The 14,941-nt window shown below is 30.0% G+C and overlaps 2 protein-coding genes across 2 annotated transcripts; both read left to right on the forward strand.

Annotated features, from left to right (window-relative positions):
* The first annotated feature begins 458 nt into the window (after positions 1-458).
* LOC114163408 (protein RKD2-like) lies at positions 459-1,425 on the forward strand. The gene is made up of 3 exons (XM_028047726.1): positions 459-633; positions 722-1,062; positions 1,180-1,425. The coding sequence occupies exons 1-3, from the start codon at positions 459-461 to the stop codon at positions 1,423-1,425; spliced, it is 762 nt and encodes a 253-aa protein (XP_027903527.1).
* A 5,952-nt stretch (positions 1,426-7,377) lies between these two features.
* Positions 7,378-9,442, forward strand: LOC114162748 (GDSL esterase/lipase At1g74460-like). Its single transcript, XM_028046713.1, has 5 exons — positions 7,378-7,726; positions 7,864-7,994; positions 8,228-8,467; positions 8,662-8,911; positions 9,022-9,442. The coding sequence occupies exons 1-5, from the start codon at positions 7,489-7,491 to the stop codon at positions 9,264-9,266; spliced, it is 1,104 nt and encodes a 367-aa protein (XP_027902514.1). The 5' UTR covers positions 7,378-7,488; the 3' UTR covers positions 9,267-9,442.
* Positions 9,443-14,941: the final 5,499 nt, after the last annotated feature.

The raw sequence follows: 14,941 nt of genomic DNA on the forward strand, positions 1-14,941 counted from the left end.
TATGGCTATAGAAGAATCACGTATCTACGAACGGTGATAAATTTTACAATATATAATAAATATAAGATTATGCAGAGTTAATAACCAGGTATATCTTGGTAATTGAATTCATCTTGTAACTCATAGTAGCGCACACGTTAAACAATAAATCATTCGGCGCGCACATTCTTCTAAAATTAATTACCACACTACTTTCATTCATTCATCATCATCATTACCATCAAATTCGAATATATATTTCCAATTTCTCTGCTCATTTCACACTGTACTATGGTGTCAACGAAGACATGGAGAATCAGCAACTCACGTTTTGGAATTCTAATTATGAAATTGATGAAAACTCATTTGCACCTACGTGCCAGTTTTCTTCATATGATTATTTAAGGTTAAGAAACTTCTCTGCTTTCCCTTAGTTTATTTCTCTACACATTTCGGTTTCCATGTACGAAAAAGTTACCATGTTAGCATCTTTATGCAGAGGTAATGCCATTGGCAGTGATGGGTTTCATTGGCCCTATGAATTTCCTCTGCAAGATAGCTATTTTGATGTTGTCCCATTCATGAAGTGTTATTATCCCCATGACATTTTATACGAAACTATGCCGCTTGAACCAACCCCACTAAGTTTTCAAGGTTGTAAGTATCAGCATCATGAGTTTTTTGAATCCTTTGTTCTTGTCCTTGTTTTTGATTTATTATATCTTCTGAGTTGCTGTTGCAGACTACGACTTCAGTGATGTTAAAAACGTGCTTTCTGCATGGAACGAAGTTGACGGTTCGGATCATAGACCTGCGTTTTCATCAAGCAACGATGGTGGAAGTGTGAATGAGATGAGGGATGAAGTGAAGGGTAAACAACGCAGAGAAGAGAGAATTAGTAGCAGTGCGAGAATGCTATCGAGGAAAACCGTTTCTCAGTACTTCTACATGCCTATATCACAGGCTGCGAAAGAGCTTAACGTTGGTCTCACACACTTGAAGAAAAGGTGCAGGGAATTAGGTATTCAAAGGTGGCCACATAGGAAGCTAATGAGTCTTCAAACCCTAATAAAGAACATGCAAGTAAGTTCTCAGTGTTTGAATTCCTAATAACTGCAAGGTTTTAAGCTATTTTTCTGCAATACTTGTTGATTATAAAGTCAAAGTTCGTTATTATAGTGAATTGGGGGGGTGATGCAGGAGCAAGGAGAGGCTGAAGGACCTGAAAATGATGAAAAAATAAGGATTGCTATTGAAATGTTGGAGAAAGAAAAGAGCATGGTGGAAGAAAGACCAGATTTGGAACTTGAAGATAAAACAAGAAGGCTTAGACAAGCTTGTTTCAAGGCTAACTACAAGAAGAGGAAACTCATGAGCATGAGGTTCATGGAACACAATCTTCCCTTGGTGCCCTATCCCACAAGTATTGACAAAAGGGGTGAATAAAATTATCATCAACCATATATATATATATATATATATATATATATATATATATAAACTATAAAACAACTATAACTTTGGTTCCTCCTTCTTCTTTGGTACAACGTAGTATATATGTTTGATTTCAGCCATGTATGCTGTGACAGTTCATGCTATTTATTTTCTTTCTGTTTTTATTTCAGCCAGCTATCATTGCTGAGTATTTTTAGTATTACGTGCTTCCAGTACGATCAAATTTCTATAACTATTCAAAGTTTTTCTCCACAGAAGTAAGGTGGCTCAAACAGAAAAAGAAATAATGTTTTCAATATTTTTCGGTCTAAACCTATGATTTCATGGAACATATCCTCTCTGATTTTGAAGACGAGGAGGAATGAACTTTGCAGTGTTTTTAAAGAACTGTAGGTATTCTTAAGTTGCCTTAACGCAGCTGTTATGAAAATTTTTGAAAGATTAACGATTGAGTTGTGATCTGACTGTAGATATTGTAACCATAGTTTAAAAGTTTAAATGTTGTTTCAATGATCAGATTGATTGATATAATTAAAATCCCCAGAGACTCTTGCGTTGCCATGTAATGATTTCATTTTATCGTTACACAATACGTAGTTTTTTTATTTAAACTTTTCTATTATTTATGTCCAGTGCATTGATGACAGGTTGATAACCATTATGACCAGGATAACGATATTTTAATTTAATTATTTTTAGATATTTTTCTACATCAATAAAATAATTAAAGATGAATAAAATGGTAAATTAAAAAAAAATAAAAAAAATAAAATATCATTATTCTTTATTTACGTGCCTATACATCTCGATTGACCGAAACAACAAATAACAGTACTTATTAATTAACTAAATTAAGTAATAACCACTTATTTAGTATAGGTAATACGATCTTCTACTAATAAGGTCCATCATGCAGGGTTTGTGAGTTTTCTTTAATTTTATCTCACGACTTTCTCACACCTTTATCATTTTTGGGTTGGTAATCCAATCATAATTTGTTTATTTCTTTGGCACACCTGTAACCCAAACATCAAAATGTTTGGTCTATGTGAGATTTATCAGAAAAGTTGAAACATTGGGTTTATTTAAGCAAAAAGGTCAAATATTTGGGTAGTAGGAGTCATTGCAAGTAAGGAATGCGGTAAGAGTGATTGCAAGGTTGGGAGAATCAAGTTTTTTTAGTGTTGTTGTTGGAATCCTTCCTTCGTCGATGTTCATTCGTTGTGGGTTCTGTATGTGGGGAGTAGTGTTGGAATAAGTGGGGAATTTTTCTTAATATTATGAACAACACTAACCATTTTTTTAATGCAAAAATAAGAAACTTAATCCACAGGCAAAAAGTGCCTGAATACTACGATTTATTTGTTAAAAGTTAGTTGGTGCTGTAATTTGTTGACATTGTCAACCATTTTGAAGTGCAAAATTATGGATGGATTCAAGATATGTGAACTGAAAAGTTAATGCAATGCAAATTGGATGGCATTACTGACTTAAAATTGTTTTTCGTAGTCATTTGTATAAGTGCACAAAATTATATGGTAGATCCCTAGTAATTTTGATGGGTCCCCACTTCGACGTTAGACCTGATGTCGAAGTTGTCATGAAAAGAAAGTTACAACTCTGTTGTTTGTGTATATTAAGTGCAATGTTAAGTTATGCAGAATTATATGTTGACAATAGCAGGCCTTGTGTTTTGTGGAATGATTGAAATATGGATAGACAAGTTTATTTGATGCCTTATTAGATGAAAATGTAAGTCCAAATTTCTTGTGTTTATGCTTTAATAAGAAGAATTATTATGGACATTTAATTATTATCAATATGGAAGTAAGGTTCTTTATATATTACTTGTGATGAATATAGGGTTGTTAAAGGATGTGGTGATGTTGAATAAAACTCCCCAAATAATCCTGCAGTTGTTCCCAAAAACCTTGAAATAGTGGTTGAATAGTAAGCCAAATTTTCAACTCTTGACCTAAAAATCCAATATAACTCTCATAAGAAAATCCAATACAACATTACTACCCACAAACTTCATAAGAAAATGTTGGCGCTTTAATTTAACAACAACAGTAATGAACAAAATATCCTTTAGAACTGCCCACTTTAATCATCTGTACTACCCACTAACATTATAATTCAATTTTAGGACATTTTAAAAAAAGGTCACCCAAGCACGTAACCTAGTTCTGCAACTTTTTTGACATGAAAATTATTTTTAACTACATTTAGGTGAGTTTGAGGATTTTGTGTTCACAATTTACTTTGTCTTCCATTTAAAAATTGCAAAAAATGAACAAAATATTGATCATGACTACCCATTTATTTAATCCATACTCCCCACTTATGTAATGAGTCATTGATGAACCATTTTAAAAAATCACAACGAATATCATAATCCAATATTCTATGTTTTGGTAATTGAAATAATTTTTTAGAAAATCAGGGTCACACTGTAAGGATCATTTTCTGACACCTAATTTTTCACTTCAATGAAATACTGCGAAAAAGTCTAAATATTTATCACCACTCCCCACTTTTTTAGTCAGTAGTCCCCACTTATGTTATCAGTTATAGATGATTACTTTTACAATAAATCCAAGTAATGAACATAACTAAAAAGTGAGTATTTAGGTAGTGGAAATCAATTTGTAATACATTAAGGTCATAATGTTTTGTGGGCAATAAACTTTGAACCCCATTTTTGAAGTGGAAATTAGACAAAAATCTTCAACACCACTCTCCACCATTTTAGTCAGTACTACCCACTTATGGATTCAGTTATTGATGGTTACTTTTATTAAAAAAACCCAAGTAATGAAGATAACCGAATATTGAGTGTTTAGGTAGTGGAAATCAATTTCTTGTACATTAAGGTCATCATGTTGTGTAGACAATAAAGTTTGTACTCCATTTTTAAAGTGGAAATTATTAGACCAAAATATTCTTCACCACTCCCAATTTTTTAGTCAGTACTCCACACTTATGGATTCAGTTATTGATGGTTACTTTTATAAAAAAAAACCCAATTATAGAAGATAATCGAATATTGAGTATTTAGGTAGTGAAAATCAATTTGTAGTACATTAAGGTTATCAAGTTTGAATTCCATTTTTAAAGTGGAAATTATTAGACCAAAATATTCATCCTCACTCCCCACTTTTTTAGCCAATGCTCCCTAGTTATGTTATCAGTTATTGATGATTACTTTTATAAAAGACCAATGTCATGAAGATAACCGAATATTGAGTATTTAGGTTGTGAAAATCAATTTGTAGTACATTAAGTTCATCAAGTTTGAAGTCCATTTTTAAAGTGAAAATTATTAGACCAAAATATTCATCACCACTCCCCGTTAATAACTTTATACTCACCACTTATGGAATAATTCATGCATGGTACATTATGTACATAAAAAATTTAGCTAGTACGACAACATTCACTATTGGGTTATGTGGATGGTGGACCTTTTTGAAATTATGCTAATACTGATATTATTCGTAAGTGGGGAGTACATATGTAGTAAGTGAGGAGTTGTGGTGACTATTTTGGTCTTCATCACCCAATTTTTATATAAAAATCAAACTTCATTGTGAACATAATATCCTCACACTAACCTTAACATAATACAAATTCATTTCCATGACCATGACATTAAATACTGGGTAATGTGGCCACGAGGATTTTTTGGAATTTTTGAGTCACACTATGTTCGAAAGTGAGGAGTGGAGAACAATTAAGTGGGAAGTTATGTTGGATATTTTGGTCATTAGTACCAGTTTTTGTTTCATATTTTGAGTTAGTGCAACTAATAATAAAAAAATTTACAATAACTCCTCACTTATTCCAACACTATTCCCCACATACAGAACCCACAACGAATGAACATCGACGAAGGAAGGATTCCAACAACAACACTAAAAAAACTTGATTCTCCCAACCTTGCAATCACTCTTACCGCATTCCTTACTTGCAATGACTCCTACTACCCAAATATTTGACCTTTTTGCTTAAATAAACCCAATGTTTCAACTTTTCTGATGAATCTCACATAGACCAAACATTTTGATGTTTGGGTTACAGGTGTGCCAAAGAAATAAACAAATTATGATTGGATTACCAACCCAAAAATGATAAAGGTGTGAGAAAGTCGTGAGATAAAATTAAAGAAAACTCACAAACGACCGTGGGCATGGATGACGACAATGGAAACCCTTGTTCTCAATGATGTGTTTTCGTCACCTCTGTCTTCTCTCAGCAAAACAAAATGTCTTTGTCTTCTCTCTGCAAAACACAATGCTTATTTTCTTTTCCCTCCAAAAAATGTTCGCACGTGCAAGAAGGTAAAACCTTTTTAATGAAAATCAATTTAAAAAACTTAACTACTAGGCCACCTCATCTATGTCAAAACTGAGTCCAAAAATTTTGTTTAAATATCATTTTCGTAATCTAAAATACATCATAGTTAAATTTTATGATATATTAAATTTTGAATTGAACCTAATCATAGTTAATTTTAACCACAATGGTATGTTAAGACAAAAAGCAAGAATTCAAATTTAAACCATATTGATATAAAAAGGAAATCATCATAAAAAAATAAAAAATAAACAAGACACAGTCTAACAAAATACATAACACGGACATTCAAAATAAATTCTTCCACAGTAAAAATCATCTTGTACAATGGCCACATAGATAAAATAAAAAAGAACCACTAACACTGAAAAATATGATTGATTGCAGCATTTTACACACTGAAAAGTCTAAGATAAGATAAAAATAAGTGAAAACAGTTTAGTTTTACAATGAAAAATATGATTGTAACATTTTACAATTCTAAGAGTTAACTGAACTGTAACTATATAGATTCGGTTTTTTTCAACTAAACTAGAAAAATCGTCCAGTCCAATTTTTGTTAAAAGAGTTCAACTTTCTTTGTATATAATAGTATAAATAAAATGTAGTTCAGTACAGTTTCATAAACTATGTCCAGTCCTATACAAGAGGAGGCAGAGTCGAGACCCACAATGATAACTTTTTTTTAGTTTATTTATCATGTAATAGTCATATTACATTATTAAAAGGTTTTATGCTTAAGTGAATTTTAATGTGTTTTTAGGAGAGCACTTTTTGTTTTGTTTCAAATCTTATAATACTCATAGTTTACTAATTTTTATTTATATTACAAAATTTTAAATTTAAAAAACAATTTTTTATTACCTCTTATATCATAATCATGCTCCAATGTAGATTTTTTTTTTTAAATTTAAATATTAACCTTATAATGTTATTAGGTTGGAGATGTTTCTAAATTTGCATAAGTTGTGGGATTTTAATACCTCTTATTAATCCATCTTTAGGAAGAAACATCTCCAACCTTCACAGATTTCTTAGTAAAGATTGATGAATTAGAAGGACTAAAATATTTAATCTTTTATAGATTTACGGTTTCGGTGTTACAATTAAGATATAAAATGTGATAGGAAAGATGAAAAATAGATACAAAGAAAGAAAAAAGAGGGTGGAAATAATTTATAAAAAAAAAAATGAAATATTTGTTTATTGAAGTGAAATACAATTTGAGCAAGCGATGGCATTGTTAGGTGTACTTACCACAACAATTCACTATAATAATATCATATATGTTCATTGAAAATTCGACTAATAAGAATCACCTGTTTGAGAAATTCATCATTCTGAAATACGCTTAAACTGCATTCAGCGAGAGTTCCACACCAATGGATTTCAAGTTGAAACATTCACCAAATCATGGTTTGATCACCCCAAAAATAACTAAAAACATGACTTCAGAGTCACAAAGTTGTACCCTGTAACAGACTAACGGGTAGTTGCAGTAGGTTTGAATCAGTAATAGTTGGTCCATCAAACGATCTACTTCACTCTGTTAACAATGCTACCAAACTAAAGCACAATCTCACCATTCTACACTTCAAAAATTCATAACTATAATGATATAAAACCAACTAAAGTGCTTCAAGCTACAAGAGAGGTGTGACTTAACTTGAAGAGATTATCACTTGATACTCAAACATGAAGTTCCATCTGTCTCTATTTGTTATAATAGGTATCATTTTTGGAATAAAACTTGAAGGGTGCCAATGCAGGGTTGTGCAGTTCATTTTTGGAGACTCTCTCTCAGATGTTGGAAATAACAAGTACCTTTCTAAAAGCCTTGCTCAGGCAAGTTTACCATGGTATGGTATTGATTTTGGTAATGGACTACCTAATGGTAGGTTCTCCAATGGTCGCACGGTTGCAGATATAATAGGTAAATCTTTCACTTTTTTATATGTAGACCCTAAATCAGTCCCTGATATTTGATCACTATAGTGAAAACTTAATGCAGATCCTAAAGCATTTATTTTTTTGTAATATTTCCCTCTGTAATGATGTTCATATGTTCAGGTGACAACATGGGACTTCCTAGGCCTCCAGCATTTCTTGATCCATCTTTAACTGAAGATGTTATATTGGAAAATGGGGTGAATTATGCTTCTGGGGGTGGCGGCATATTGAATGAAACTGGCAGTTATTTTGTAAGTTGCTTAGCGTAAACTTTCATGATAACTATTTAGCATATGAGCATAACAAAGCACAAATATATGTTATGAATAGGATCCTCTAAAGTAAACAATCTGAGAGTTATACTACACACTGCATAAATGTGTTAGAACATTTAATAAGAATTGAGATCATTCACTTGAAATTTACCTGCATCAGAGGAACAAATCCATGACATAGTTTGAATGAAAAACCAATCCTCTTGCAGATTCAAAGGTTCTCTCTGTACAAACAAATTGAGCTGTTTCAGGGGACACAGGAACTGATCAGAAGCAGAGTTGGAAAAGATGAGGCAGAAAAGTTTTTCCAGGGAGCTCGTTATGTTGTTGCTTTAGGCAGCAATGACTTCATCAACAACTATTTGATGCCTGTTTACAGCGATTCATGGACATACAATGACGAAACCTTTGTGGACTACTTGATAGGAACTCTTGGAGAACAATTGAAGGTTTATATACTAATCCACTCTAACACATATTAACAACATATTTAACATACTCTATCTGATCTGCTAGTAGAAGGTTGTTGGAAACTACAGAATTATGCTCTCTCAGTTCTTTTTTCATACATCTTACGTGTGTTATTTTTTACGCTTGATTTCAACTTCTAACAAATTTTCAATTATGACATTTTACTATTCAGCTACTTCATGGGCTTGGAGCCAGGCAGTTGATGGTGTTTGGGCTGGGCCCAATGGGCTGCATTCCCCTTCAAAGAGTGCTTAGTACATCTGGAGACTGTCAAGATAGAACAAACAAGTTGGCTATCAGGTTTAACAGAGCTTCAAGTAAGTTAATAGATGAGTTGCAAAAACAACTTCCCAATTCAAGCTACAGATTTGGAGATGCATATGATGTTGTTAATGATGTTATTAGCAACCCAAACAAATATGGTAAGCACAAATACCTGATACATAGAACATTATCTGAAACACAAATGTTGAGAGGAATTTGATTTGATACATTATTGTTGATTTCCTTTGTAATAACGTTTTGAATGTAGGATTCCAAAACTCAGACTCACCCTGTTGCTCCTTCGGGAACATTCGACCAGCTCTTACGTGTATTCCTGCATCAAAACTGTGCAAAGATAGAAGCAAGTACGTTTTCTGGGATGAGTACCATCCCTCAGACAGAGCCAATGAACTAATTGCGAATGAGTTAATCAAGAAATTTGGGTTCATGCGTGTTGACCAAACAAATCCTCCTTCACCATCACCTGCTATTGCCCCATCTTCAAACCATTAATCATGCATACCAAGGTTTTTAGGTTGGTTTCAACAAGTTTCTTTAGGATAGAGAAAATGGAAGTAAATTAATTTGTAGAAGTTCTTTTTTATAATTTTTCTAAATTACTTTTTCTTTTCTCTTATAGAAAGTCTTTGTGATAAATTTCATCCAATCTTCTAAATTTGTAATGGAAGTTCTGTTTATTGGTTGAACACAATTCTGACTAACGTAAACTAAAAATAATATGTATTGATTTTGATCAAAGAAATCATATTTGACATTAGCTAGAAATATTATTAATATTGATGAAAAGGTTTCTAACTAATTTAAGTTGAAATACAATATTAATTTGTATTAACAAAAAATAATTTTGGCAATGACAACGGAAAATATTGAGTTTATAACCATCTCACTTGAATTAATAATATTTCGATTTAAGATAGAATCAAAGAGATAATATAAAAGTAAATATAAATTTAAAAACAGATAAAATATTAACATTTTCAAATCATTACCTTTTATAAATAAAATTCAAAATTATTTATCTTTTAAAATAATTAAATTCATTTACTAAATTTTAAAAATTTTATATGGGATAACAAATTTTATCATAAAAAATTTCAAATTATTTATACAAATAAAGTATCTCTAAATAGTTTTTGTAGAAAGAGTATTAGTATTGCCAAATCATCCTATTTAAAAGGTTCCAAAGTTTGTTATTTTGGAATATACTTATTATACGGAAAATACAAAAAGGGTGCTAGATTTGAGAAAATATCTATTCTAGGAAATATAATATAAAAATGTTATGAAACGCTTTATGACGCACATAAACGCAATCTAGAACGTTTATTCTAGCATTCACATTCTACAAGACCTATTCCAAAATTTAAATAATCAACAAGATGAACAAACGGCGTTGATTACTCTATCTGTAACACACAAAAAGGGTCAAAATGTAAGTATCACAAATATGTTACTGCATTGCTTATCAAATTTTTTCTAACCATCATCATTATAATTTTTTCTTAAAACATTTTTGCAATCTTTAGTTTCTTCTAAATCGTAATTTACATATTTTATTTGTACGTTCAACAGATATTAATCTTCGTAAAATAAATAGGTTTCTGAATGAATGACCATCTCATATCTCATGTTAAATGATTTTTAGGAAAAATAATAAATCATTGTAACCACTAATTAAAAACAAAAATTATTATAGTAATTATAGAGTAGACGTTTGGAAATTAAGGATAACTTCCCCTAGTAAGTGCAATATTTAAAATGATAGTTTCCATTAGTAAGTAAACTGGTCATCTATTATTTAGATCTTATAAATAGATTCTTTTAAATGTAAAAGTAGAAAAATTATTATAGGTTTATAGAGAAGATAAATTAAGAATTACAAATTAAAAAATCACAAAAATTAACGTTCATCATAAAAGAATCAATTTGGTTTAATTTGATTTTTTTTATATTAAAAAATCTAATCATACTTTTAACTAGATCACTACAAAAAAATGTCTCATCAGTAACTAATTGTAGTGACCAAAAAATATTAGTTACTATAGTGACTAATTTAGATACCAATTCACAAAGTATAAAATATTGATCATTAAAATAGTCACTATTATGAATGCAAAATTGTAATTGGTCACTAAATTAGTTTTTAAAATTAGTTACTATAATTTTAGCTACCAAGGAATTGGTCAATAAAAATAAACTCAGTAAGGTTTTGGATCACAAAATAACTTAATTACTAAATTGGTCTCTAAGTAATAATTGACTAATTTAGTGAGCAATTATACTTTTTTATTTATATTAATGATTATTTTAATAATCAATAATTGTTACTTTTTTAAATTGACATTTAAATTCGTTATTATAGTGATTAACAACTTTTGATCACTAAAATTAGTTATCAATAAAATATTTTCTTGCAACGATGAAATTAGAATTCAACTAATAAATTAAAAAAAAAAACTATATTAAACATCTTTTATGAAACTTATAACTTTTTTTCTTCTTTTTTTGTTATACTTTTTGTTGTATCTTTCTAATATTGAGGAGTGAGTTGTACATTTATCTACTTATTCTAACATAGGGTTTCGGGTTCTAGATATGCAACTATGGAGGGAATCTTTGATCTAAGAAAGAAAGAAATAAATAAAGCATCAACTTTTTGTGAGGCATGATAAACAATCCCAAACTCCTAGGAATAAACCAAAACTTCTTCCGAGGTGATGGAAAATACCACTCTTGAACAATTACGTGTATGAATACGAATATTACTTGATTGCGTTCAGCAAAGATGAAAGCACGATTCATATACCACTACCTGTTTGAAACATTGACTATTTTAGCCTAATTTGTTGAAAAAGGCAAAGCATGTCAATGAAAAAATAATCAGACAGAACTTTAGTAAAAAAATTATATAAAATAAAGTAGTGTATATTATACACAATTTATATATGTTGAAAAAAAGGTGAAAAATAGTGCTTAAGGAACATAATTTCTTTCAAGATTAAATATGTTTTATCCCTTAGTTTTTACTGAAAATTAAAATTAGTCCATTTTCAAAAATTTTATCCATTTTAGTCTCACAATTTTAGAATTGTCTGAATTTAGTTATTTTAACTAATTTTTGTTATGTTTATTTGACGTTTCAAATGTGTTTTATAATAATATTTGAGTTGTTTACGCCGTTTAATACATTTTTGAAACTATCATGAAACACGTTTGAAACGTTAGATAAACTTAACAAAATCTGGTTAAAATGACTAAATTCATGCAGTTTTAAAGTTGGGGGACTAGACTGGATCAAAGTTTTGAAGAGAGATTAATTCCAATTTTCATTGACAGTTAAAGGACCAAAAATATATTTAATGATTTCTTTTAAGACAAAGCATACTATCTAAGCATGGTTTGTCCAATTTTAATTTTTTTTAGTCTATTCATTATAAAATTTACATTAGAATAGTAAATAATATTTACACTTCTTACTTTTTTTCATATTTTTTTAAATTATATATATAATCAGTGGCGAAACATGAACAAAAAATTCAAGGGTGCCAAATTAGATTTTTTTTAAAAAAAAATTCATTATATGTAATTCTAGGAATTTTAAAGAGTTGTTTTTCATTGTCTTTACTTATTTAATTATCATTCCCTGCTTCCCCTTATATCCTCCCTTTACCACATCATGGGGGTTTACAAGAGATCCTAGAGGCTCGCTAAAAAAGGTTGTTATACCATACCTTGTGACTCCACTCTACTCTAGTAGTCACTGAACTCATTATAGTAGTACTTCTGATTGCTCTTATTGAAATCATTACTCTTCATTCCCTGTGCTCTAAGAATTGCACTCCGTAGACCACTACCATGTAGTTAGGTATGGACATATATGCATTTTTTTCATCTTCATGACATGTCTTCCTTTTGAAAAAAGAAGAAGAATAAATTCTTTTACTTTTTATAAGAAACTTTCTAATATAAATTTATCACCTCTCACCTATTTAGAAAAAAATAAATTTATCATCGCCTAGTGATATACAATAGTGAATTAGACTTATGTCTTGTATCTCCCCAGTGATCCTCTCTCGAGAAACTTAGAGATGTGAACACGGGTAATCTAGCCCAGCCCTGCTCAACCCACCATGGGTTGGTTACTTAATGAGTCAACCCAATCCGACTCACTTATTAGCGAGGCAAAAAAAATTGAACCTGACCCGACCCACCACGGGTTGGTAGATTAAACAGGTTGGCTCACTAGTTCACTTAATAAAAAAAATACATCTTTTTTGTCAACTAAAATTATAATTCTGATTAAAATCTAAATAAACTTCAACACAATCCAAATACACAAAACTATAAATTATCGATGTGTTGACTAAAAAAACAACCTAATCTGACTAAAATGCAAAGCCCAACTTATAAAAGATACTTGTGTGACCTTTTATTTACGGGTTGGTGAGCCAATCTGACTCAACACGGGTTTAACCTCAGTGAGCCGAATTCTAGATGGGTCGGGTCAAAAGTCAACCCGCATTGAAATTTGTAAAAAATTTTCAACCCAACCCGAACCCGTGGTGGGCCGGGTTGACTCATGAGTTCCAACCATTTTGACACCTCTAGAAAAACCTAACAGGTTTCTCGCCACTTTACATTTTTAGCTTCTGAAACATTTCATCTTCAAAACACTTCTATTCACATGAAAGCAAATTTTTAATTTCAAAAATCTAAAGTTTATTCAAAGTTAGCTGAAAATTCTAATCATTGAAAATACATGAATTCTTAATTATTCACGTATGAATACAATTCAATGAATTATATATTTTTGTAAAATTGGTATGCAATATAAATGGTTTACACATGAGTTTTATGATAATTGTGGAATCTTGAATTAAAACATTGTAATTTAGATTGGAAAACAAGTTTGCTAGTCCTGCTATAAGAATCTACGTCAAGTTGATTTAATTCATCAAACCCACATGTTTATGTAGTTTGTCCCATGATAACTAATTAGGAAATTTGTATATTGTTGATTAGAGATCTAATGTTCGTTCAGATAAACCGAGTATAATTCTATTCTTTTATAATTTCTTTCTCCAAGAATCTATGATGGGAGGAAATATCTAGCTAAGATTAAGAAAGTCATTAAGTCATTTATACGTGTTGTGATGTCAAGAAGTAGTTCTCAACATATATATTAAAACAATTGTTATTATGCTAATATATTGTATGATATTTGAATTTCTCACATTATTAGACTTAATATCGAGTAAGTATCGTAGAAAAAACTAATTTTATTAAAATTGTTGAACACGTTACCTACGAATCAGATGAGTAGGTACATACAAATCATATTTGTGGGTATTACCTACGAATTATATTTATAGATAATTGCCTACTAATTTAATTTGTAAGTAAAATCTGAAGATAATATATTCGTAGATAAAATCTGTAGATCACAATTATCTATAAAGTATTTATTAACATATTTTTGCCATTAGTATTTCATCAGTAAATCATAATTACCTATAGATTTCAACTATTACCTATGAATTTTAATTGTAAATATATATATATATATATATATATATATATATATATATATATATATATATATATATATATTCTTATCATACCTTATATTTTCTTCTGAGATAAGACATATCATTGTTGTATACCCAATACGTTTTATATCTAATTCCTGTACATGTCGTATCATATTTGTATAACGTAAAAGTACAATAGAAGAGGGTTAAAACTCATTTGTGTTGGAAAAAAAAATAAAGTTTTAGTGTAACCATAATGTCTTTATCATAGAAGATAAACTCTACATAAAACTATCAATAAATTCATTTGAATATAAGTTGTACTTGTGAATTTGAGTAATACATTCTCTAACAAACCATTAGCATATTTGATATTAAATTGTTTTTACATTGATAAATTGCGAATATGATTGGACTTTGATAATTGCTTTATTTGGATGAGTATAGAGGAGTATAACTTCTATAACAAGTCTTTGTAACAATATTTATACTTTAACATGTTTTTAGATTGAGATTTTGAAAGTTCGACAAAATTTGAGTATTTGTAAAAAAAGAAGAAATAGTACACTGTTAAACAAATAATATTTCGCTATTTTTTGTAAAAATAATGAATCAAGGTCCATTTTAGTTAGAAGA

The sequence above is a fragment of the Vigna unguiculata genome, chromosome 9 (assembly GCF_004118075.2).
Source record: "Vigna unguiculata cultivar IT97K-499-35 chromosome 9, ASM411807v1, whole genome shotgun sequence".
Classification (NCBI taxonomy): domain Eukaryota; kingdom Viridiplantae; phylum Streptophyta; class Magnoliopsida; order Fabales; family Fabaceae; genus Vigna; species Vigna unguiculata.

What these genes read in the sequence shown, in the direction of transcription:
- LOC114162748 (XM_028046713.1), top strand. Translation starts at nt 7,489, where the DNA reads ATGAAGTTCCATCTGTCTCTATTTGTTATAATAGGTATCATTTTTGGA. An exon ending in CACGGTTGCAGATATAATAG is followed by an intron (nt 7,727 to 7,863) that starts GTAAATCTTTCA and finishes TCATATGTTCAG; the next exon opens with GTGACAACATGGGACTTCCT. An exon ending in CTCTTGGAGAACAATTGAAG is followed by an intron (nt 8,468 to 8,661) that starts GTTTATATACTA and finishes TTTACTATTCAG; the next exon opens with CTACTTCATGGGCTTGGAGC.
- LOC114163408 (XM_028047726.1), top strand. Translation starts at nt 459, where the DNA reads ATGTTAGCATCTTTATGCAGAGGTAATGCCATTGGCAGTGATGGGTTT. An exon ending in AACCCCACTAAGTTTTCAAG is followed by an intron (nt 634 to 721) that starts GTTGTAAGTATC and finishes TTGCTGTTGCAG; the next exon opens with ACTACGACTTCAGTGATGTT. An exon ending in CCCTAATAAAGAACATGCAA is followed by an intron (nt 1,063 to 1,179) that starts GTAAGTTCTCAG and finishes GGGGTGATGCAG; the next exon opens with GAGCAAGGAGAGGCTGAAGG.